The sequence below is a fragment of the Dermacentor variabilis genome, chromosome 5 (assembly GCF_050947875.1).
Source record: "Dermacentor variabilis isolate Ectoservices chromosome 5, ASM5094787v1, whole genome shotgun sequence".
NCBI lineage: Eukaryota > Metazoa > Arthropoda > Arachnida > Ixodida > Ixodidae > Dermacentor > Dermacentor variabilis.
The window spans coordinates 160,349,764-160,375,061 of record NC_134572.1 but is presented as its reverse complement, the minus strand read 5'-3'; the positions used below and the strand labels follow the sequence as shown (position 1 = coordinate 160,375,061).

Here is a 25,298-nt window from a genome sequence, read left to right as displayed (position 1 = left end):
CCGCGACGCTCCCGACATCTCTGTTTTAATGCTAGAGATAAAGCAGTTCATCCGTCAGGAAGTCGCACGCCAGCTCTCTCTGGCGAATAGCGCACCCGAGCCGTCGACAACCTTGGCTCCTTCACTTCGTCACGTCATTTAGACGCAAGTTGCCGCGGCGCTACAGTCTGCCCCTCCTCCGCAGCCTGCAGCCGGACCGCTAACTTAAGCTGACGTTGTCGCCCGGCCTTACGCTCCTCCGGCTCCTGATGCCTACTGGACCACCGGCACCTTCCATGTGCCGCCGCCACCTTCGCGTCTGATTGCCGTCCCTTACTCGGCCGCTGGAACCCCTGTTGTCAACCCGTGGCGTACACCTGATAACCGGCCAATATGCTATTACCGCCATTTTCCAGGGCACGTAGCACGATTCTGCCGCCGTCGCAGCCACAGTTTAGATGACGGTGTGGGCGCCTCAAGCTACAGGCCTGCTCGACTTCCGCGTCAGGACCCACCTAACCTTCCGCCGGACTCGTCCTACAGTCGCCACCCCTTCGATTCACGCCGGTCGCCTTCCCCACGTCGCCGATCCATTTCGCCGATGGTTCGCCGACCCAGCCCAGCCCGAGAGGAAAACTAACAGTCGAAGTTCCAGAGGCAAGAACTGCGTTTACGTCGAAAATTTCAAGGCCTCATTCTGCCCCGGCGAACGAAATTGAACTGTCCGTATACGGCGTCACCGTACACGCACTTATCGACACCGGAGCCGCCGTTTCTATTATTAGTGAAAAGCTGTGCCTCAATTTGAACAAAGTGACCATTCTCCTTACCTCTCTTTCTCTGTGCACGGCAACTTCGCATCGCATTCAGCCTTAAGCGTCGTGCACAGCCCGGGTAGTCATTGAAAGCGTTATGTATGTTATCAAATTTTTCGTCCTTCCCCGTTCCTCGCACGACGTTATCCTAGGATGGAATTTCCTATCTGTCAATCAAGCTCTTATCGACTGCGCTCGTGCCGAACTTACGTTATCAGTACCGTGCTTTGACCCTGACGACCATTATTCTCCTAAAGGTGTTGCCACCTCTGACATCAATATCGAACCTTTCTTCGCCGCTCTGGTCCCAGTGTTATGTAACTCTGCTGCGAACTCATCTGTTCTGTTTACGCCGTCGGCCACTTGTGCGCGCCGCCGGAACTTTCTGCTTCCGTTTGCTGTGGTCACTTTTTGCGAAGGTTCTGCTTCCCTTTACGTGTGCAATCCGTCCGCCTGCCCATCTTCCCTACTCCGCGGCGAGTGCCTGGGTACTCTGAACCTTTCGATTGCGTTCTCTCGGCCAACATGTTTGGTGATACGGAATCACTTCCGATTTGTGCCGTCACTCCTCCCACCGCGACTGATGCCCCTGTAGACGTCTTCGCTTGTGCCGTCGACGCAGAACTCACACCTGCGCAGCACACAGAAATCATCAAGCTCCTTCAACGTTTTCGTGCCTCATTTGACGTTGACCGACCATCCTTGGGTCGAGCGTCCGCAGTCGTTCACCGTATCGACACCGGTCAACAAACACCATTGCACCAGCGTCTACATCGTGTGTCGGCTGCTCAACGCCGTATCATCGACCAGCACGTTGACGACATGCTGGAGCGTGGCATCATCCAGCCCTCTAACAGTCCATGGGCATCTCCGGTTGACCTCTTTAAAAAAAAAGATGGCTCCATTCGGTTCTGCGTCGACTATCACCGCCGTAACAGAATAACTCGCAAAGATGTCCATCCTCTGCCGCGCATCGACGATGCCTTGGACAGTCTGCAGGGAGCGGAATTCTTTCCCTCACTGGATCTGCGCTCCGGGTACTGGCAAGTGCCAATGGCCGAGGCCGATCGCCAAAAGAAAGCTTTTGTAACACCTGATGGGCTATATGAATTTACCGTCATGCCGTTCGGCCTCTGCAACGCGCCTTCCACATTCGAGTGAATGATGGACACCGTTCTTCGAGGGCTGAAGTGGAAAACGTGCCTCTGTTATTTAGATGACATTGTGTTTTTTTCCACCGACTTTGCGTCGCACGTCAGCCGCCTTAATCAAGTCTTTGCGTGCCTCTCCACTGCAGGCCTGCAACTAAATCTGAAGAAATGCCACTTCGGCGCTCGTACGGTTACTATTCTTGGCCACGTAGTTTCAAAGGACGGTATCCTCGGACCCCACGACACTTAGCGCCGTATCCGAGTTTCCTAAACCAACCACCATGAAAGGGCTTCGCAGCTTCATCGACCTTTGCTCATATTTCCGACGCTTCGTCCGTAATTTTGCCTCTATCATCGCCCCCTTGACACAGCTTCTCACTGGAAGTTCTGACCTGTCAGCCTGGACCAGGGCGTGGGATGACGCATTCCAAGAACTGCGACGTGTTCTCACCTCACGTCCAGTACTGCGACACTTCGATCCCTCTGCTCCAACTGAGATCCATACAGACGCTAGCGGTGTCGGGCTCGGCGCTGTTCTTGCACAACGCAAGGACGGCTTCGAAGAGTACGTCGTCGCGTATGCCAGCCGCACCCTTACCAAAGCCGAAGCGAACTACTCGGTTACTGAGAAGGAATGTCTGGCCATCATTTGGGCTATAGGAAAATTTCTGCCTTATGTGTACGGGCGTCCATTTGACATCGTGACCGACCATCATGCCCTATGCTGGTTATCTTCACTAAAAGATCCAACTGGTCGGCTCGCCCGTTGGGCATTGCGCCTACAAGAGTACGACATCCGTGTTGTTTATCGCTTAGGCCGAAAGCATTCAGACGCAGACGCTCTATCCCAGTCACCGCTGCCCTCTGGTCTTGTCCACTCGTCTATTTCCACCTGCGTTGCCTTCGCCCTCAATATTTCCGACATGCCATCTGAGCAGCGCAAGGACCCATGGATTTCTTCGCTTGTTGACTTCCTGTCTAGACAGTCGCCAGCGCCATCTCTCGGACGCTCCGTCGTCAAGCCGCGCACTTCATCATTCGGGATAACTTGCTGTACCGACCGAACTACAAATCGAGCGGCCGCAAGTGGTTGCTTGTTATACCCCGACACCTCCGCTCCGACATCTGCGCTATGTTCCACGACGACCTACAATGCGGTGACGCCGGTGACACACTCTCGCCTCCAGCTTCGGTACTACTGGCACGGTATGTACCGTATGTACAGTTTCGTTCGCCAGTATGTCCGGTCATGCCTCATATGCCAACGACGTAAGACGCCACCTCAACATGCCACCGGCCCCTTGCAACCTTTACCATGCCCCGCGCGCACGTTCGACCGCGTCGACATTGACTTATACGGTCCGCTTCCCAACACTCCAAGCGGCAACCGCTGGGTTATTGTTGCTATCGATCACCTTACGCGGCACGCTGAAACATCAGCCCTTGCATCAGCCACAGCAAAAGACGTCGCCAGTTTTATCCTTGAACACCTGATTTTACCCCATGGAGCATCTCGAGAATTACTGAGCGACCGTGGTCGCGTATTCCTCTCCCACGTCATTTCAGCATTACTAAAGGAGTGCCGCATCATTCACCGCACTACCACGGCATATCATCCTCAAACTAATGGAAGCACAGTTTCAACCGCACCCTTGGCGACATGTTGTCCATGTATATTTCATCTGACCACTCGAATTGGGATCGCATTCGGCCTTTCGTCACCTACGCTTACAATACCGCCACGTAGAGCACCACTGGGTTCTCCCTTTTCGTTCTCTTTTACGGACACGAACCTTCATGTACTATGGACTCGATTTTACCTTACCGGCCGGATGTTTCGGAGTGGACGACTGTTTCTAGAGCGGCTGCTTACGCTGAGGAATGTCGCCAGCTCGCTCGTTCGTTCACATCCCAGGACCAGTGGCGCCAAAAGCATCGCCACGATTCATCCACTACGGCTACGTGCTTTGCTCCTGGCTCGCTGGTCTGGTTGTGGATGCCCTCTACCCCTCCAGGCCTTTCCTCCAAGCTGCTCTCCAAGTACCACGGTCCTCATCGGGTACTGAAACAAACATCCGCGGTCAACTACCTTATCGAGCCAATGGAAGCGCCTTCCGACCAGCGTCGTCGCGGCCAGGAAATTGTCCACGTCTCCCGGCTCAAGCAGTGCCATGACCCCCTGTATTCTCCTAACCTTAGGTCGCCAGCATGGCTCCTCTTTCGGCGGGGAGTGATTGTTTTGAAAGAGCACTGGGCAGTGGGCATAGTGCTTGTGAAAGTGAAGACAACGAGAATTGCTGGCTTCCCCGTTTCGCCATAGTACCGACCTGTTTAAGCCTACCGCTACAACCTAGAACTAGTGCTGCTAGGCAAACACCCCCGTTGTAATATATATATATATATATATATATATATATATATATATATATATATATATATATATATATATATATATATATATATATATATATATATATATATATATATATATATATACCGATGGTTCGACCTCACCTACCAGCTCAGCTGCCGCATTCATCGTTCCAGCTAAGCAGCTTACAGTCAGATTCAAACTGTCACACATCGGCAGAATCTACATCAGCAGAACTTGAAGCTCTCCATACCTCGGTGACGTACGTCACCAAAGAGCCAACAGAGAAATGGGTCGTATTTTGTGATTCTAAGGCAGCTCTTCACAGTATCAAATCTGCATTACATCAAAGAACTTACGAGCAGATGATATCTGACATCAGGGAAGTGCACCAGCATGCTCTGGAAAGAGGGCACAACATTATATTTCGATGGATTCCTGCTCACTGCAGCATCGTCGGTTACAACCTCGTTGACAAGGCTGCCCGGTCTGCCCACGAAGATACCCAGACGCGTTCAACACCTTTGGTGAGGTCGGACGCTACCAGGAAACTTCGCCTACTTGAACACAAAAGGTCACAAGATCTCTGGATGTCAAGTGCATTCAATTGCCGAGAACATAAACTAGACCCCACGCTACGGCTACAACTGCCATCTAGCCTTTCCCGCGGCGAAACAACCTTGCTGTGCCGCTTGTGGCTGGGAGTGGCATTCACGAACGCAAACTCCTATCGTTTGGGAATGGCCGAGAGCCCGATGTGCAACTACTGTAGGCGCGAGGAAACCATCGAGCACCTATTGTGTAGCTGCCCTCGCTATGACGTACACGCCTCTCTCTGCGGTCAACTTTACACCGAGCGGACTCACGACCGTTCACCGAGTCAAAGATACTCGGACCGTGGCCACACCCGTCACTGCCACGAGAAGCGATTTCTGCACTAGTGCAATACTTGAAGCGCACCTGCTTAAGAGGCCGTTTATAGTGTCCCTGTGTATAGTATCCCTCCCACACGCACTGAGTGCTTACTCTCTCCATTTTTTCCTCTTTATTATTCCCCTTTCCCCCAACCCCAGTGTAGGGTAGCAAACCGGGGGCTCTTCTGCTTGACCTCCCTGCCTTTCCTGTCCTTACTTTCTCTCTCTCTCTCGTTTCTTCATAACACAATCACCAAGTCACGCGTGAGTATACAAAAATCATGGCATATACGTCATCGCAACACGTCATTACAGGGCGATAGTTAGCAGAGAGGGATGAAACATCGCGCGACGGTATACGAACAATCGCTTCTTGCGACTGTCATCTCAAGGACACCAAGTGAGACGATCATACCGGAACGGTTTTGAACGAATGCGGAATTTTGTGTATTGCGCCTTTTGACGCAAGTGTCAACAATTTTGTGGTCAGGAAAGGGGCGCAGGACGGCTAATTCGACATGATCAAAGAAATGGCGTGTCGTAAAAATAGCGACGTCACACAGAGCGACGTTAAAAGACTATACACGTTATTTACACTGTGAGAGTTACATACAGTTACAACGTCATATACGGTTATAAGAGCGACGGCATGCAGAATAACAGACGCAGGTAGAACTGGGTAGTTTCACTTAACTGGACCGTACGATTAACAGAAAACCGAGAGAGAGAGAGAGAGAGAGAGCAAACGATAACGTTACGGCGTATTTACCAACTCTTTTTCAACGACTAAATAGCGCCGAAAGTTGCGACATTGAAGGCTTCTCGCTGTTTTCTCATAAAGTGAATAAATTCATTTGCAGAATCAAGCAATGCGTGGAAGTTAACATGAAGGACCTGCTAATTATTCATCATGAAATGGGTCACGTGGAGTACTACCTCAAGTACGCAGAGCAACCCATATACTTCAGGGATGGTGCCAACCCAGGTGACTATTCATCTTTTCTCGTACCGCAGTTCTTTCAAAAAAGAATTGAATACTCGCATGCAAACTGAAATTGTCACTAGGAAAAAAATAGATCACGTAAGCACAATAGTCCACTCGGTAGAAGTCTATGCGAGAATTTACACGAACAGCCAGGCACTCAGCGAGTCAACATGACATGTGATTTGCGGGAACCGAACCAGGCGAAAAAGAAAACATCAATTTCCATTGTAGCTACTACTATGTTAACTGTAATACACCGGCTGTGTAGTACACAAATCTGACATATTAATAATCACTAGTCCACTGCGCCATTCGTTGATGTCAAGCACGTGTTTATTGTGTGACAATGCATTTACACCATAGTAATGTAGTGTGAAGCAGATGGACTTATTAGACTGCCTTACGGTACCTGCGTCGACAGCAACGTAAATAATTTGGCTTCATTTGTAGATTTAGATGAATATTGCGCATGTGTCTGTGCAAATGTGTTTGTGTGTACTGTATCTTTATTGCGATATCAATTATATGGACACTCCAAGCGCATTCTTGCCGTCGCCGTCGCCGTGACGTTCCGAATAAAGTCCAAGGGCGGTAACACCGTCACCCGCGTCGTATGCTGTGTGTGCGAGTCAAAGCACACGAGGGAAGACAACGATCGCGGCTCAATCTCGCGCGTGAACGAAGAAAGCGGAGAGCAAATGCGCCGTGTTCCGTCGCGCGAGAAGCCGTGGGAGATGAGAGGGACGGAGGAGGGGGAGGGGGGCGACGTTGTGCTCCGGCAGCAACTGCGCATTTCGCGACCGGGCGCAAGGGCAACTGACCATCGCGGCTCAGTCCCAAAGAAACCGCGTAGGGAGCCCCAGATGGAAGGGGGGGGGGGTTGCGGCGGTGGCTTGGACTTCGCGAACAAGTGCGTACTAAAACGAATATTGATGAGCTAGCATAATTGAAAACTGCGTGGTGGTTACGAGGGCAGCGTCTTCCCTGCAACGTGCTAGGGGGGTCTCCAAAATCTTACGAAGGCAATGGCCCTTAACTAAAATGATATCGCCGATGGAGCTCCAGGCCGTTTAATATATTGAATCGAATCACCCGTTATACAGTCTGAACAGGGAAACTGGCATGATATGTAGAGTTTCACATTTGAAAGGTAGCCTGTATTCACTGCCCTAAATAACGGTAACAACCTTTAAAAGCCTTTCTGGCTTGGATGTTTCGGTAATTTCGCTGATTAGGTGTCAAGGTAGCATCGATATTATCAAAATTTAAATGCGGAATATGCCCGTAACTTCAGCGTCAGACATTATGTTACGCATGCTATGAAGACGGTACTTAGCGCCCCAGTTACCACGCTCGCGTCTGTCGATCCGACTTGTCCGACTTGTCGACCTTTAGTCCGACTTTAGCCGCGGCAGCTTAGAAGCTATGGAGCTGCGTTGCTGATATCGAAGTCGCAGGTTTGATCCCGACCGCTGCAGCCACATTTCGATGCAGGCGAAATGCAAGAAACGTTCGTGTACCTACAGATTTAGGTGCACGTTAAAGAACCCGAGGTGGACTTGAAATAATCCGCAATCCATTACTACGACGTGGCTGGTAATAATCACGCCATGTACCTTCGAATTGACATTGCGGTGCGATGGCCTCAGATTACGGCTCGGCCTTTGGGGGCTAAAGTGACGTCAATGTTTGGGGGGGGGGGGGGGTAGGTGCGTGCGGCGGGGCGCAGTCAGAGAGTATATGAAGCATGTCAGGGTACTTTCCTGCAATGCACTGAGGGTTGTCTGGGAAAGCGCCGTATGAGATGGAGTCGAGAAGAATATTCCAAAGCACCCAAGCTATAGCAGGTATTAGCATTTAATGTAAAGAACACCAGTTACCTCTAATATCACAAAATGTGCACTTTGAAAAATATCGCACTGTGCTCATACTGATTGCAAAACTGGGTTTACTGTGCTTATATTGGCTCGTTGTTTACAGGTTTCCACGAGGCGATCGGTGACACTATTGCACTCTCTGTGGCGACCCCGGCACACCTCAAGGTTGTCGGGCTTGCGAACGTCGACGTCGAAGACGAAGGTATATATATCCGAGAGTATAACGGGACTTCATTGGCGCTGGTGTCCTTCACAAGGAGACAAAGGCAGCAAATTTTCCTATTGGCATATTGTACGGTGTTGGCATTTCATCGAATATATTATTTTCTGGGTTAAAATCTGGGTTAAGCATAGACCACTTTATTGGGAAAACTTGGGCCCCGAAAGAGAAGCAATGCTCAAATCACAGTCGTCAGTCGTCAAATCTGAACGCAGGGGTGAAACCCTTTCTCTATTTATACGTATATCAGCGTACATTCCATAGTGATTGATGGCTCTCGCGTACCTTCGAGAATGTACGACAATATTTGTGACGCGCGTGAATATGATCAGAAACGCCTTGTTCGCTGCAGGCCTGTCGACAACGTTGAGTAAAGAGAGAGAGAGAAAGCAAGGACAGGAAAGGCAGGGAAGTCAACCAGAAGAGTAGCCGGTTTGCTCCCCTACACTGGGGGTGGGGGAAAGGGGAATAGAAAGAGGAAAAAAAGGAGAGAGTAAGCCCTGAGTGCGTGTGGGAGGGACACTATACATAGGGACACTATAAACGGCCTCTTAAGGAGGTGCACTTCGATTATTGCACTAGTGCACGAATCGCTTTTCGTGCCAGCGACTGGTGTGGCTACGGTCCGAGTATCTTTGACTAGGTGAACGGTCGGGAGTCCAGTCGGTGTAAAATCGCCCGCAAAGAGAGGCGTTGTACAATGATTTTGGGTAACGCAAGCGCGCTTCGTAGCGAGCGATAACTAGGTAACAGTGCTAATCCAGTGAAAGGGGACACCGGCAGAAAGTACGACGCGTGGCAATACGCAGTATGTCTATGGGCAGCAATCGACTGATCGACTTATTGTAAGTAACACGGGGAGGTAGGAGGAGAGCAAGCTTCAAGAAATACACGCGCCCGCTAGTGTAGTACTCAGCAGGCTCTGTAGCTCGTATAGCCAGCACAAGTTTATGCTGGTGTGTAGTCAGATTTAGGTGCACCTTAAGGAAGCACAGGTGGCCAAAATTAATCCGGAGTCCACCTCTTTACGGCGTGCCCTATAATCTCATTGTGGTTTTGGCACGTAAAACCTGAAAATTAACTTATTTACTGTATTTACTTATTTATATCTAAAAGTTCCCACATTTTACGGATCGATTATTGTCATCCCCCACTGCTACGAAGGCACAACGAACTTTCATGCATGTCCATTTTTTTCCCTCGGAGGACGGTCGCATTATTATCAATGTGTGGACTGAAGATAAATTTGGACGTTTGGGAGCACATTAGCAAGCAATGTGTATAGTCACGTTAAGGCGATAAATGCCCATTATTTTTAGTACATGTGGCGCTGGCATACTTGGACGGCAGGATATGTCTGCTATATATGAAGTAAGCAGGGTGTACCGCGCGTCTCCGCAGAAATTGGACTGAACTACCTGTACAGCACTGCCTTGTACAAAGTGGCCTTGCTTCCTTCGGCCTACGTTTACGACCTGTGGCGTTGGAACGTGTTCCGAGGCATGTACAAATCCGAGGAGTACAACAACGCTTGGTGGGAACTACTGTGAGAATTTTACTTCTTTTCAGCATGTTGCCGGCCGTGCCAGTTCGGGCTGTGTATTCCGGGCTGTGTATTTAAATTAAACAGGCCTGGTACCAGAGGGCATAAATGAATACTGACGCGAAATAAGTTCGCACGTGATGACACTGGCCCCTAGAGGCGAGAACGAGGAAGTTCGCGGTTACGCGCGCGCTCTCCGGGGATCAGCCATTGCCAAAGGCAGACTTTTTTTGTCAATCTGTTGCTGGTGAATTATTTTAGCTTGTACTAGCTGGGTGACATTTCTGGTGGAGGGGCTGAGTACGTAGATATTAAGATCGCCGGAGCATACCCCAGACCTAAGCCCGGCGAGTAGTTCGGCCGAGCTTGCCCCTGTGCACGTAGGTGCCAGCCGACGTCTCCAGGGACTCCAGCCACAGCACGGTCTGCTACCCGAACGAACTAGAATGACGAACCAATCACCTTCTGCCGCTACTGCAGCATTGCACGGGGTCGTCAATCACACCCAGACGCCGAATATGTTCCACGGAAGTGCTTCAGAGAACTCCGACGACTGGCTTGACCATTTTGACCAGGTTTCCAACCTGAACGACTGGAACCACGAGCGTAAGCTATGCTACGTGTGCTTCGCTCTCGAACATTCCGCGAAAACATGGTTTGAGAACCACGAGGCGACATTGACGTAAGTGGAAGAATTTCGTCGGCAGTTCTTCAATGCCTTCGCCAGGGCGGACAGGAAGGAGAGGGCGGAGTTAGCAATTGAGGCGAGAATTCAAGGCCCGAATGACCGAGTGACGGCGTACGTAGAAGACATGAATCGGCTCTTCAGACGTGCGGACTCTTCTATGACTGAAACAAAGAAGGTGCGCCACCTAATGCGTGTCGTCATAGAGGAAATCTTTGCTGGCCTCATTCGAATCCCGCCGACGACACTTGCAGAATTCCTTGACGAAGCCACTACCATGGAAAAGGCTCTTCAACAGTGGGCCAGGCCATACAACCACTACGCCATGATTTAAATGAGCTCTCTACCGTTACCCTCGTTAACGACATCGGCGCCTTGCGAGAACTCATCAGGGCTGTCATCAAGGAGGAACTGCAGACGACCGCTGCCCCTATGGGACCACTTTCCACTGCAGAAATAGTGCGCGCCGAGGTACGATAGGCCGTCCATGTTCCTGGATAGCACGAGGCACCGCAGCAGGGACTGCGTGCTGAAATGGATTACGCTGAAGCAGTACGCCGTCCACCACCCTCAAGTGCGTACAGCGTGGTACACCCCACTCGACAAATGGACGTAAGCTTCAGGCCTCGCAGCCCATCGCACATCACCGAAGCAAGAACTAGGAAGAGCGGCGTCTGGAGCACCACAGGCTACAAGCCCCTTTGTTTTGATGGTGTCAAAGCCGGGAACATCAACAGAATGTGTACTTATCGTCATGTGGGGCTCAGTGAATTTTCGCCGAATGCACCTCGTCCACGACCTGGTGAGCGGCCGCCAGAAATAGAGTAACGTCGAGAATTGTCACAGTGTTGATCAGCGATGGCCCGAGCACAGTTCGTCGTCTCCTGCTCGTTACAGGTCACCATCACCAAGCCCAGCCTTCTCTCGCGGTGCTCCCAGACGCTGCTCGCCTACCCCGGCGGGTCAGCCGGGGTAGGCGACCTGAGTACAGTGACCTCCGGAGGTGAGGCCACTGATGTCGATTGTACGCAAGACCCTCCACTACGACGACAACGATGTAAACAGAATGACGCAGACGTACAGACGCAGTCAAACACCATACCAGAGGTAGTAACGTCGAAGATTCCCGTCACCGTAGACGACTAAGAAATAACGGCGTTAATGGACACTGGAGTGGACACCTCAGTTATGTGCGTGGTACCTTGCCTGCAAGGCTGAAGAAAGTTTCTACCGAATGGACTGGGTCGCAGGTTCGGACTGCAGGAGAGCGTCTGCTCTAACCCCAGTAGGAAGATGCACCGCGCGAGTGAGCATTCGTGGGTTTACGTACCTCGGAGATTTCGTTTACCTCTCAAGTTGTTCGAGGGGGATAATTCTGGGAATGGACATTCTGCAGGCCAATGGAGTCGTGATTAACTTACAAAAGTCGCGGGTAATGTTTTCGACGGCGCAGGCCTTAGCAGGGAGCAGCACTGACGACACTTATGTCAACGCCTCAAGGATTGTTGACGAGAACATCACGATGTCGCCAAGAAGCAGTGTATTGACCCTCGTAACCTGCGACGCATTCGACGACTATGAGCGTATTCCCGAGGCAAATATCCCACTGCTGCTCGGAATACACATCAGCATGGCCAGCATAGAATAAGTGCTCGCAAGTTTTGCTGACCAACTTCAGCAATGAGTATCAGCATGTTCCTCAAGGTACAGCTGTAGCGTTCCGAAGTGACATTGCTGACTTCTTCGACGTCGGCGCGTTACATGTGAAATCACCGGATGCAACAACTCACGCCAGCCTGAGCACCCGCGTCCACATTAATGCTGACTTAGCAAATGTACAGAAGGATCAGCTGCTGGGCCTAGTAACAGAATTTTCTGTCTGTTCTTTAATGGACTCTAAAGTCCAGCGCACCTCCGTTACGCAACACTGGATAGTTCTCGGCGTGGCATTCACGAACTCATATCATTCCGCATTGGAATGGCCGACAGCCCTACTTGCGACACCTGCAGCTGCGAGGAGACGATTGAGCACCTCCTTTGTGACTGTCCCCGTTACAAAGTGCCAAGAAAAGTGCTCGTGACCGCGCTCGAAAAACTGGACAATCGCCCCTTCACAGAGGAAAGAGCTCTAGGACACTGATCCAGACGGGCTTCGGCACTCAAGGCCTTAAGGGCTTTACTGAAGTTTTTAAAGGCATGCGAATTGTGCGACCGTCTTTGAGTGTTGTAGCGCGTAGTATCGCGTTACTGTGTGAATTTTCCGGTTTACTTTTTTCTTTCCTCTTACTCCTTTTATTCCCTTCCCCCTTTCCCAGCACAGGGTAGCCAGCCGGTACTTACACTGGCTAACCTCCCTGTCTTTCCGCCCCTTTGTCTCTTCTTCCTACCGAGGAGTCGGCGCGGCCTGTTCGTCAGCATCCGTACCGCGTGTCACCTATGAAGCGGGAGGCGATTAAGCGTCAAGTTCACGAAATGCTAAATGATGACGTCATCCAGCCATCGACAAGTCTGTGGGCATCGCCTGTCGTATTGGTAAAAAAGAAAAACAACACATTCCGCTTCAGCATTGACTACGGGCGGCTCAACCGAGTCACCAAACGCGACGATTAACCCCTGCCACGGATCGATGATGCTTTGGACCGTCAGCGTTGTGTTCAGTTCTTTACTTCGTTAGACGTAAAGCAAGAGTATTGGCAAATCGAAGTGGACAAGCGCGACCGTGAAAAAACCGTCTTCGTGACCCCCGACGGACTATACGAATTTAAAGTCCTGCCCTTGGGTCTCTGTTCCGCTCCTGCTACATTTCAACGAACGATGGACACTGTAATCGTTGGACTAAAGTGGCAGACGTGCCTAACGTACCTAGACGACGTTGTTGTGTTTTCTAGCAAGTTCGATTAACATCTCGCACGGCTACGAGGCGCCCTTACTGCAATACGCAAGGCAAACCTCACCATCAAGCCTGAAAAGTTTGACTTCCAGGAACTCAAGTTTCTAGGCGACATGGTCAACTCCCAAGATGTACGCCCAGACCCAGAAAAAGCTCGCTGCCATTGCCGAGTTTCCTCATCCTAAAGACAAGAAGGCTGTTCAGCGGTTCCTGGGTCTCTGCGTTTACTACCGTCGTTTCGTTGAAGGCTTCTCAAGGATTGCTGAACCTCTCAAGAGGCTGACGCGACAAGATGTGCCCTTTGCGTGGATGGAAGAACAAGAGCAGGCCTTTACCGAATTGCGCAAACGCCTTCAATGCGCTCCAGTACTGGTGCATTTCGATGACACCGCGGCAAGTGAAATTCACACAGACGCAGGAAATGTAGGACCCGGAGTCATTCTGGTTCAATGGCAAGACGGCGCAGAACATGTAATTGCTTACGCGAGCCGTAGTCTCACAAAAGCAAAGGTTAATTATTCAACCACCGAAAAAGAGCGTTTAGCAGTCGTGTGGGCCATCAGCAAGTTTCGTCCCTACTTTTACGGCCGTCCATGTCGAGCGGTCGGTGATCACCACTCGCTATGCTGACTTCCTAATCTACGAGACCCTTCAGGTCGCCTCGCTCGTTGGAGGCTCTGCCTCCAGGAATACGACATAACTTGTCTACAGATCCGGCCATAAGGATAGCGACGCTGACTGCTTTTCACGTTCTCCTATTCCCTTGACAGCCTCCGACTTGGAGCTCGATTTGCCGTTTCTTGGTGTCATTAACGTGGTGCGCTTTGCTGACTATCAACATGCAGACTCTGAGCTGCTTTCAGTCATCAAATATCTCGAGAAAGCTATCGTTGTTATCCCATGCCTGCTTTCAAGAGGATTGACGTAGTACCGCCTGCGAAACGATGTCATGTGCAAGAAAAATTTTGAGAACAGCCAGGAAACGTTCCTCCTCTTCGTTCCGACGGCGCTGCGCGAGAAAATTTTTACAGGCGTGTCGCGACGATCCCTGTGCCGGCCACTTAGGCTTCGCGGGGACATTAGCGCGCATACGGCAGAAATACTATTGGCCACACCTATTTTCGTCGGTTCAGCGCTATGTGCGAACGTACCGTGACTGTCAGAGGCGTAAAGTCTCACCCGTCAAGCCTGCCGGCCTCCTTCAGCCTTTGGATCCGCCTCCGGTGCCGTTCCAGCAAGTTAGATGGACCTTCTTGGTCCATTCCCCACATCATCTTTGCAAAACAAGTGGATAATCGTGGCAACTGACTATTTAACTCGCTATGCGGAGATGAAAGCTGTGCCGCAGGGAACTGCTGCTGAAGTCGCCATCTCATTCGTCCTCAACATATGGCTTCGTCATGGTGCACCCGCTGTACTCATTACTGACCGCGGTGAAGCGTTCACAACGGAGTTATTGCAACAAGTCGTCACGCTGACGCACACCGACCACCGAAAGACCACAGCCTACCATCCCAACACTAACGGCTTAACAGAGCGCCTAAACAGAACATCGGCCGGCATGCTCTCTATGTACATTGATGTGACACACAAAACACGGGATGAAATTTTGCCATACGTGACGTTTGCTTACAGTACCGCTATGCAAGAGACCACCACGTTTACACCATTCGAACTCGTTTACGAACGTCGCGTTACGACCCCCTCAGACGCCATGCTCCCGGTAGACCACGGAGCCACTAGGCATGACACCACTGAAGAGGTCATCGAGAAAGCCGAGGAAGCTCGCCAGCTTGCTCGGAATCGCATCCGCACCCAACAGAATATCGATGCCTGCCGTTACAACTGGACCCGATGGAACATCCAGTACTCACCAGGCGACCGCGTGTGGGTGTGTGGACACCTATATATCCGACACCATGGGCTTTCGGAGAAATGGTTGCGCCGCTATTTCGGCCCCTATGAAGTTGTACGCCACCTCAGTGATGTGAACTATGAGGTGATGCCTCAAAACTCTGAACCTGGCTGTAACCGACGTCGTCCGCGTGGTGAAGTCGTCCACGTTGTGTGGATGAAGCCATACTACGCACGCGAGGGATAGCGAACCCTCACAAACCGCTTCAGCATTGTGTGCATTGCTGTATGTTTCTTTTTTTTTTTTGTTGTGTGTCTTTTGACGTTGGCACTTTTGCCCATAATGCTCGCCCGCTGCCCCTAAAACGACCGGGTCGGCCGCTTTTGAGAGAGAAGAACTTGCGAGAAATAAATTGGCACGTGATGACACTAACCCCTTGAGGCGAGAGCGAGGAAGTTCGTGGTTGAGCGCACGCTCTCCGGGGATGAGCCATTGCTAAAGGCAAACGTTCTTTTGCCAATGCGAATGCTCGTGAACTATTTTAGCTTGTACTAGCTGGGTGACAATACCATAGTGAACTTCTGCTATAACGAAGTCATTGGGCCAACAAATATACTTCGTTAGAAGTGTTATTCCATTAAAAGCGGAGAGGCTGTAACACAGCCATAGAAAGGAGGAACGAGTAGTCCTCCAACAGCGTGGGAACGGAAATGCATCCATGCTTGAGAGAGGGGTGATGAGAGTGGATAACTCTTGATGACGCCCGTGAGCAGCTGCCTCATCTGTCGGTTATCATCACGTGATAAAATTACACCCAATGAGCTGCCACCGCGCATGTTAGAGATGACAGTGCTCTTTGTCCCTCCAGGTCGATGCAGGATTGTGTATGGTACACGGTGCAGATTTCCAACTACGCGCGTCGCACTGTACGGTGTCGCGCGCCATAGCAGTTTTTCACCCCAAAAAACCTCGTGAATAAAGCGATGTTTCGGATAGCACACGCGGATTCACCGTGTATTCCACGCCAGCTTATACGAGTGAAAATGCGACTTGGTCTTTGTGTCGCTGCTCACACCTAACGTGAATTATCCTGTCGGCACGCATGGCTGCACCGTCGTCATGATTTTATTGTGTGTGTTTATGTCCACTGCAACATGACCTCCATTAACTACTGTCTTGCTTCAGCGTACTCCATACAATGCCAGCAATTTGCTAATCTTGCACACAATCCAATTGTCTGACGTCCTCGACAAAGTTTCCCCTTGTTAGGGTTGGCGTCTCGCACCACGCGCAGAAAGGCATTTCACACGACCTTCTCTCACCATGCCTCGTCGAAATGAGGCGTGACTGCTCCTGCTACGGTTGGTGTCCCGCACCACGTGCAGAACGAAATTTCTTTCACCCGACCTTCACACACCTTGCCTTGTCGAAACGAAGCGTGGCTTCCTCATTCGCCATGACCATTTCGAGTGTCTGCCGGTCTGGCGGAAGCCCCGCAGTGTTTACAGGCCCCCTTTGCGTGTGTGTGTGTGTGTGTGTGTGTGTGTGCGACTTCAGAGGGACCCTTTCCTCGAATAGCCAAAGTCTACAGGAGAACTTCCACGAACCAGCAGCCCGCAAAAAAGACGGACAAGCGTCTACAATTCCAGGAGGCGGGACGGCCTCCTCCTTGCAGCAGACTTTCTGTGCCGGTCACGTGACGTCGACGGAAGCACGATCCCTCCCACGATTGTAGAGAGCCTATTGAAGGGGCTCCGAAATGTACTTTTGATCGCTTAATTCTCTTCTCTTCAGTTTCACCAAGCTTTGAATAAACCGTGCAAGTTTCGCACTTGAAATCGTCTCGCCCTTGCTTGGTCGCCAAGGTCTACCGGATGCCTGCAGCCCGCCGACAACGCCACGCTACCCAATTGTAACGTCGGTCTAGCTTCAATAGGCAGGCGTCGCTACAACTCGCGAACAGTATGATACGCTACCCCGGAGTACGCAACACCCTTCTCTTCGGACCTATTTTGCAGCTCAAAAAGGTTATCTGCTCCGCATGTCTCGTGACATGCCCAGAGCAGGCCATTTGATCTCAACTGTTCTGCACAGGGGCCGAGCGACGAGGCAGACTACCGGCAAGGCGGAAACCAAAACAATGTTTATTCCCATTCCCCAAAGCCCCTTATAAATACAAGGTCATTTCAGATTATAGCGCCACCATACACAGGTGGCGACCTCTACATCCCTCCTTTTCACTTCTTATTGGACAGGGCCTTACAAGTCCAACCGTCGCGGCGGTCTCACTATACGAGCGCTGCGAGTCTGTGTCACCGTTTCCTGCGGCGTTACTTCTGGCTGCGTTGTATCTTCTTGAGGTGCTGCAGGCTGCATGACCTCGGGAGGGACAGGCGAAGAAGCTGCCAGTTGAGCTGGGGTCGCTTCCGATGAGTGAAGTACCAGGTGTCGACGAATACGCTGAAGGACGCCTCTGGGGGTCTGAACAAAGTAGGACCGCGGACGCTGGGCCTGCGAGAGTACTTCACCATTGCAGCGTGCGTCAGTGACCCATACATAGCCTCTAGGACTCAGAGGGGCCAATTGGCTTGAAACATGACGGCGATTGTAGGTCATCGCTTGCCGTGCTTTGTTCCACGAGTCCTTTTCCATGAAACTTGTGTGGCATAGTAACGACGGCAGTAGTTGTTCCGGTAATTTCAGGAGACGAGTTTGTAATTTCCTTCCCATCAGGGCTTGAGCCGGGAAAATGCCGCTGGGGCCGGGCGTGTCACGGTACGACAGTAAGGCAAGGTAGCGATCAGGACCTTTGAAGAGCAAGTCTTTCACTGTGCGCACCATGCGCTCTGCCTCTCCATTGCTCTGGGGGTACCTCGGGCTGCTGGTCTCGAGACGGAAGCCGTATGACCGCGCAAACTCGGCGAACTCGTTGGACACAAACTGTGGTCCGTTGCCGATCCGGACGATGTCTGGTATGCCAAAATGGGCAATACAGCTCTTGATCGCCAAGATGACTGCTGGTGCCATGGTGTACCCGACGGAGACTACTTCAGGAAACCTGGAATAATAATCAACAATCAGGACGTAATCGCACCCTCTAAGTTGAAAAAGATCGATGCCAAGGTGCTGCTATGGTCTGTCGGGTGTCACCGTGGACAACATAAGCTCAGAACGCTGAACTCGAGTTCCGACGCATACGGCACATTGGCTCACTATATGCTCAACATGCATGTTACAGTTAGGCCACCAAACAGACTCACTGGACCGTTCTGGGCAGCGGCGCACTCCCTGGTGCCCTTCGTGTAATAGGGCGAGAATGTCCTGATGCAAGGCTGAAGGAATGACAAGTCGTCGGTCCAGCAGAAGGATGCCGTCGTATATGCTCAATCCGTCTCTCTCCTTCCAAAATGGAGCGATCTGCAGCGGCACCTTGTTTTTGTCTGGCCATCCTTTCGTGCACTACTTCATGACTGCCGGGCAGATTCCATATTGGGCTTGGTGTATGCGGACATCTTCTAGCCGTCTTGATACAAGAGGCGGTAATTCCTTGAACACTTCACTGACGAACAACTCCAGGGTGTCTACAATGCGAGTAGCTGGCAAATCAGAGGGAGCTCGTGACAAAGTGTCCGCCGTAGCCAAGTGCTTTCCAGACACATATTTCACCACGTATTGATATCGCATCAATTTTATCCTCAATCGTTGTATGCGAAGCGGCACCAGTTCTAGGTCCTTGTTACCCAGAAGGGTGACTAAAGGAAGGTGATCTGTCTCTACCTCGAAGCTTAGGCCGCAAAGGAACTTGTCGTACCATGAAATGGCCCAAGTCACCGCGAGACCTTCTTTTTCTGTTTGACTATAACGTGCTTCCGTCGGAGTAGGAGCCCTTGAAGCACACGCTACGACCCGTCGAGTACCTTCAGGCTGGTCCTGTAGCAGTACAGCTCCCAGATCGTAGGAGCTGGCATCCGCGGATACTACAGTGTGGTAGGAAGAATCTTATTTTACCATGCACGTGTCGAAGCGCAACAGCAACTTGAGGCGTGTGGCCTTTTCTTGACTGGGACCCCAAATTCAGGTGCTGTTCTTGTTTAGGAGGGAATGAATGGGCTCCGTAACGTCGGATAAGTGAGGTATGAACCGTGCGACGTGATTGGTCATTCCCAGCAATCGTCGTACTCCATTGACGTCGGTCGGTGGCGGCAGATCTCTGACAGCCTTCACCTTGTCCGGCTCTGGTGAGATCTCGTCCGCCCCAATCACTACTCCAAGGAACTTGACCGAACTGACCCGAAACGCACACTTCTTTTCGTTAAGGGTGACACCCCCCTCCTCAAGACGAGCTAGGACTGCAGCCAGACGCTCGTCGTGCTGTTGACGATCTTTCCCGAAGATTAGAATGTCATCAATCAGGTTCACGATTTCAGGCAAGCGCTCAAGAACCCTCGACATTAACTGCTGGAAATACTCTGGTGCCGTGGCTATACCAAAAAGGAGCCTCTTGTAAAGTACCGGCCGAACGGTGTTATAAATGTCGTGAGCTCCTGGCTGTCGGCGCTAAGCTTCACCTGATGGAAACTAGACCGCGCATCGAAATTGGAGAATACTCACGCTCCACCCAACTGGCCGAGAATCTGTTCCACCATCGGCAAGTTGAAGCGCTCCCTTTCGATGACTTCGTTCAGCTTCGTCAGATCGACGCAGATTCTGTAGCCGCCCGATGATTTGGGCTCGACTACAAGCCCGAAGCACCATTCACTTGGGGTCGCTACCTTCCTTAGGACGTCCTGCGACTCCAGGTCGTCTAGCTCTTTCTTGACAACGTCGTTTAAAGGAATTGGAATCCGCCTTGGAGCGCTCAGGCAAAGTGGACGAGCGCCGGGTTTACCGCGAATGCGATATTCGGCTTGCCGAAATTTTCCCGATCCTTGGAAAATCTTGGCTGGGGGGGAATGAACGCACTCGGCAGAATCCAGGAAGTGAACAACACCAAGTGCTTCAATTGCAGGGAGCCCAAGCAGGTGAGTGCGCTGACGTTCAACCACATACAAAGTCTGCAATGTGGACTTATCTGCCCACTGTAATGTTGCTTTAAAGGTACTAAGAACGTGCAGACTTTGTTCACCAGGGCCCAAGACTTGTACTTCAACATCATCCAGCAACCGCGGTCGGCCTGGGAAAGACGGTGAGACAACAGAGATCCGCACCAGAGTATATCTTAAACTCGGTCGGGCGCCCGTTCACTAGTATGTCTATGTACCTTGCTCATCGTGAATCCACGTTGTGAAGTTCGATGGAACCCAGTCGCTCATTTGCGTTCTTCTTCATGCACACTTCGGCAAAATGTCCTAGCTTTCTACAGTAGTGGCAAACTAACTTTTTGGCAGGGCAGTCTTTTCGGGAGTGACGCTGTCGTCCACAAAAGCCACACGATAACCTAGCCGGGTGCTCAGCCTGGTTGCGGAAACGTGGCGAAGAAGTGGGCGTATCGTTTCGCCGAGCGTTTCGGCAAGAGCCTTACCCATAGTTAATCTAGCACGTGATAACCGCTCTTTTTCTTCGCCCTCGTGTATGCAGGCTTGGTACAGTGCTTCCTCAACGGTAATTTTTGTGCACCGGCACAATGATCAGACAGTTTCTCGTCACGTATGCCTACGACGAATCTGTCGCGAACAAGGCGGTCCTCGACGAGTGGGCTGTTATAGCTGCTTTACCAGGTTGCGTAATGCCGAAAAAAAGTCATCCCCAGATTCGCCTTGCTGCTGAGTGCGGCGGTGGAAACGAAGACTTTCGTATATCTCATTTACTGGATGCACGAAGTGCGAATCCAACTTTTCTTGGACGGCAGTGAAAGAAAGTGTTTCCGGTGTTGACACCCCCAAGGACGAAAGAATGGTCCTGGCTTGCGGTCCCATACAGTAAAGAAGTGTCCGTACCTGGGCCTCGTCGCCGGCACTGTGGAGGCCGGCCATGAAAGCGTAATCCTTGAGCGTCGAAATCCACCTTGGCCATTCTCCCGGGTTTGAAAACGTGAAGTTCTCCGGTGGGCGCAGACCAAATGCGCCAGCGTGAAGGATCTGCACTTTCGCTTCGGTTGTCTCGGCGGGGGTGGATTCCGTGTCAGGCATGTCGGTGTTAACGGTGGGACCCCACTTCTGACACCATGTTCTGCACAGGAGCCGAGGAACGAGGCGGACTACCGGCAAGGAGGAAACCAAAACAATGTTCATTCCCACTCCCCGAAGCCCCTTATAATTACAAGGTCATTTCAGATTGTAGCGCCACCTTATATACACAGGTGGCGACCCCTACACCAACAACCACTCTCCTTCTTCCTGTTAATCTCTACTAGGATATCCGTGCTAAAACCAAGAGCGCGATGACAACAGAGACACAGAGATGGACACCACAGCGCTCTATCTCGGTGTTTGTCGATACGTTGTCTCGGCGTTCTTGGTTTTAGCAATGCAATACCAACGAGCATTGACCCTTGTAAAACATCAGCTGCACGTGCCCGTTTGCTCTGGGATGCATACTGTGTTCTGCCTGCCCAATAACCCTGCGCGTACAGTTTACCGCTCCATCATTCAATTGGCGGTCCTTAGCAAATCTCTTTCTCTCTTGTCTTTTTTTCCCTCAAAGTTTCAGTCCACAAAGCTTTGACATTTCTTTCTTGTTGAAGTCGCACGTGTTTAAATTAGAATCTATTTAAAGTTTATTTTATCTCTAATTTTTTGCACTTTTCTAATTCCCCAGGACACGGTATAGCTAATCGGAGATATTCTCTGGTTAACCTCACTGTAATTGCTTTCCATTTAACTGTGCCTTTCCCTCTTCACGTTGCGCTTATTTGCAGTTTATATTGAGAGCCTCGTGTTGTACTAATGCCAGTAAAAGAGTAACAGTTACTGAAGATAAGCGACTCCGTTACAGACTGAAATACCAAGGAATCTGCCCCGGTATTGCACGCTCCACGGACGACTTTGACGCACCGTCCAAGTACCACATATCTGCCAACGTGCCGTACATCAGGTATGGCGCCAGAACTTGAGTGAACGTAAATCCCTAATGTAGTTGTTGGGTCTGCAGGCTAACACATGTCGCTCTACAACGAGTACGCTCGTTGCTCTGACATTTTCTTTTTCATCTGCAAACAGTGATATCGCATGCTTGTTTATCTGTCCTTCTTCCGAAGTTGTACGTTTTCTCTGGTTCCTGCACGCGACACTTGTAACCTCTGGTGTCCTTTTAGTATGACATTGTCGGTATGACGTGTTCTCTTTCGTTCTTAGTCCTTGTTTTCTTAAGTTAAAGGAGTGCTGACATGACACCTCTGACTTGTCATTTCATTGGGTTAAATGGAAATACGATCATTTCTCTTCATCACATGCGGAAGAGATCAAGAAGGTAGAGGACGTACGGCGTTGCGAAGGCGTCCGCTCCTACAATTCGGCAGGCGGGCCGTACGCAGACAAATCACACAGACGTGCCGAAATTTTAACGATCGAGTGGCGCGGTACACAACATCTATATAAAAAAGAAACATGTATACAAAAACCTGACAGATAAACACAAAGTGCAATTTATTGCAAGACAAGAGTGTAGTTAAGAAAAAAGAGAGGAAAAAGATTGACAAATGACATTACGACTTTATTCAAACTCAATATTACTCACAATGAAAAACATTGAGCAGATCAAAACCTTCAAGAAATGAAAGACAAAACCAGCTAAAGCGCGCATGCCTCAGAACGTCCTAAGTCACTCGGTATGATATATCTGCTTCTCCAAGCCAATTTCGGTTTTTTCACACAGGAAGTAGGCGTCATTACACACCAGACTGCTACTTTCCTTTGATGAGTGACGCTGTAACCCGCGTGCGCAGCCAGGAGACACGCAGGCATTCACTTCATCACCTTTGTCTATTATTCTTGTTATAAGTAAATAAACCATAACTGAGCTTATTGCTGCATGAATTCATCTTATTTTACTCTGTTTTATGACGTCACAATAATGTCTATGAAACAATGTTCGGAGTCCCGAGGTCCACTTCAGTATCAAGGTAAAATAGCCCATAAGTGTTTTCCACACTCTATACTAGCCAAGTGCCATCCTTCTTGCGCGCATTAAGTTTATGGTAGGGTTTCTACAGCTTGGAAAATATGTCTCAGTGCTCGTTTAACCGTGAATGTAGGCGAAGTTGGTATTTCAGGAATTGTGCAGGCTACTCGTCTGTTGCCCTTATACGTGCGAAAGTGCGGCTCGTTTCGCTTATCGAAGCTATGTCTAATACTAAAGTTCCTCTCAGCGTACATGACCGCATCATCGTTATATTTGTCCCCATTGCGAAACGAAATGTCTACTTGCAGGCCGAAGACCCTTAGCTTTGATTTCCAACTAACCCCGTCTGGCATCGGTTGACCCAATTCTACGCCTTCAAATTTCATAATCTGATCACATCACCTACTCATCTGCCTCCCATAACTATGCGCTTCCTTGCCTTGGCACCATTTCGTTACTCACTAGGAGACCACCAGTTATCTGTTCTACGTATTACGTAATGTGCTGAAATCTACTCCTTCCTGTTAATCTCAACTGAGCTACCAGTTACCCGTATTTGCTCTTCGATCAATATTGCCGTGTTCCTATCTTGTAATGCTAGGCGAATTTTGCGCTTCATGAAAGAAGGTGTGGCCCTTATTCTCTTCTCATGATTATTTATTATTCACCAAGTTTATTGTGCACGGAATAAAGTTGTTTCACTCACTCACTCACTCACTCACTCACTCACTCACTCACTCACCAAGTTTCGGCACCGTACGCTAGCACAAGTAAAACGGGGTGACTGCATCAACTTTCTTTTCTAAAATATCGGTAATGGACACTCGTGGTTTGCGGTGACCTGTATGCCATGTTCGCTTCGATACATTGTACTTTGTCTGGAGACGTCCTTTTCGTTATCGCGGTCCCCTAGATAAACTTACTCCTTCACAGCTTCATGAGTTTAATTACCAATTAATAAAACCTCTTTTCTGGCTAGGCACCTGAGCATTACTTTCCGTTTCAGTACGGAAATTTTCCAGCCTGCCCTGAAATTTTGTGGTTGCGCGCCCTCGATCTTTTGTTGCAAGTCACATCTAGACTTTTTACGATTCGCTTTTTATGAAATCGTTCGAACGGGAATTTAATTCTCATCGCAGGTACTTCGTCAGCGTAATACTACAGTTCCAGTTTTACAAGGCGCTTTGCGAAGAAGCCAACCACGTCGGACCACTTCACGAGTGCGACTTCTACCGCTCTAAAAAAGCAGGAAGACTGTTTGGGTTTGTTGACGAGCATACATTTTTGGGTGCTTGTACGTTCAGGTGCCGCGGTCGTCGGGTCAGTTAGAGATACTGCGTCATTTTCAATGTCACTGCTTCTCGTGCGAAGCAGAATGCTTCCCTTACGGATGACAAAACTGTTCGCGGAACATTACTCAAGAATTAGAAAAATCTTGTGTAATTGTTCGAGCAAGGGGGAGGGGGGGCGAGTGCGTGTGTTTTCTGGGTACATATGAACTTGTCAGCAGACATGATATACTTGCTTCAGGTTACGCCAAAGATGAAGAAACGACCTTGTCCAAGTGTTCGAGCATGTTTAAGAAAGACAAGGCGGGAAATGCAGAGCGTATGTAAGAAAGAAATGATCAAATAAAAGTTAAATAGGAATCCAATGTGTGGACGATAAGTAGAAGCCGTCTACGGTGGACGGCTGGGATGTAGCTTCCTTTTTGACACGTAATGACGCCTTGACGAGTGCAATCCGAGACACGAGAGCAGCTGATTCGGAAGAAGGGAACACGTCATGCTGCAGGTCACCCCATGATCAAGGAGGCCATAGACACGTTGCAGATTCAGTTCGGCACCCACGGGAATTCTTATTAGTTCAAGCTCTTCGCGGCTGGAGATGATCCCGCGCGCTAGGTCTGTTCCACACGGAGTTATCAATGGGCGTGTAGAGCGGCGAGCGGTCAT

The 25,298-nt window shown here is 50.3% G+C and overlaps 3 protein-coding genes across 4 annotated transcripts in view; 2 read left to right on the top strand and 1 right to left on the bottom strand.

Annotated features, from left to right (window-relative positions):
* LOC142583277 (angiotensin-converting enzyme-like) overlaps positions 1-25,298 on the top strand; it is a 246,195-nt gene that overhangs the window by 79,798 nt on the left and 141,099 nt on the right. The window lies entirely within an intron of this gene.
* Positions 1-25,298, top strand: part of LOC142583278 (angiotensin-converting enzyme-like) — an 80,224-nt gene that overhangs the window by 45,371 nt on the left and 9,555 nt on the right. Inside the window, exons 8-12 of one of the 2 annotated variants that reach the window (XM_075693683.1) lie at positions 6,091-6,215; positions 8,196-8,294; positions 9,714-9,858; positions 22,219-22,317; positions 24,483-24,605. In XM_075693683.1, coding sequence (XP_075549798.1) covers positions 6,091-6,215; positions 8,196-8,294; positions 9,714-9,858; positions 22,219-22,317; positions 24,483-24,605 — 591 coding nt within the window. The remainder of the gene's footprint in view (positions 1-6,090; positions 6,216-8,195; positions 8,295-9,713; positions 9,859-22,218; positions 22,318-24,482; positions 24,606-25,298) is intronic. The other variant, XM_075693684.1, reaches the window with a different exon arrangement.
* LOC142582099 (uncharacterized) lies at positions 17,545-21,413 on the bottom strand. The gene is made up of 3 exons (XM_075691507.1): positions 21,222-21,413; positions 19,897-20,099; positions 17,545-18,382 (listed from the first exon to the last, which is right to left on the bottom strand). Exons 1-3 carry the CDS (start codon positions 21,411-21,413, stop codon positions 17,545-17,547), a joined length of 1,233 nt encoding a protein of 410 aa, XP_075547622.1.

What these genes read in the sequence shown, in the direction of transcription:
- LOC142582099 (XM_075691507.1), bottom strand. Translation starts at nt 21,413, where the DNA reads ATGCCTGACACGGAATCCACCCCCGCCGAGACAACCGAAGCGAAAGTG. An exon ending in GTGCCGGCGACGAGGCCCAG is followed by an intron (nt 20,100 to 21,221) that starts GTACGGACACTT and finishes GACGTTGTCAAG; the next exon opens with AAAGAGCTAGACGACCTGGA. An exon ending in CTCGGCCAGTTGGGTGGAGC is followed by an intron (nt 18,383 to 19,896) that starts GTGAGTATTCTC and finishes TTTTCAACTTAG; the next exon opens with AGGGTGCGATTACGTCCTGA.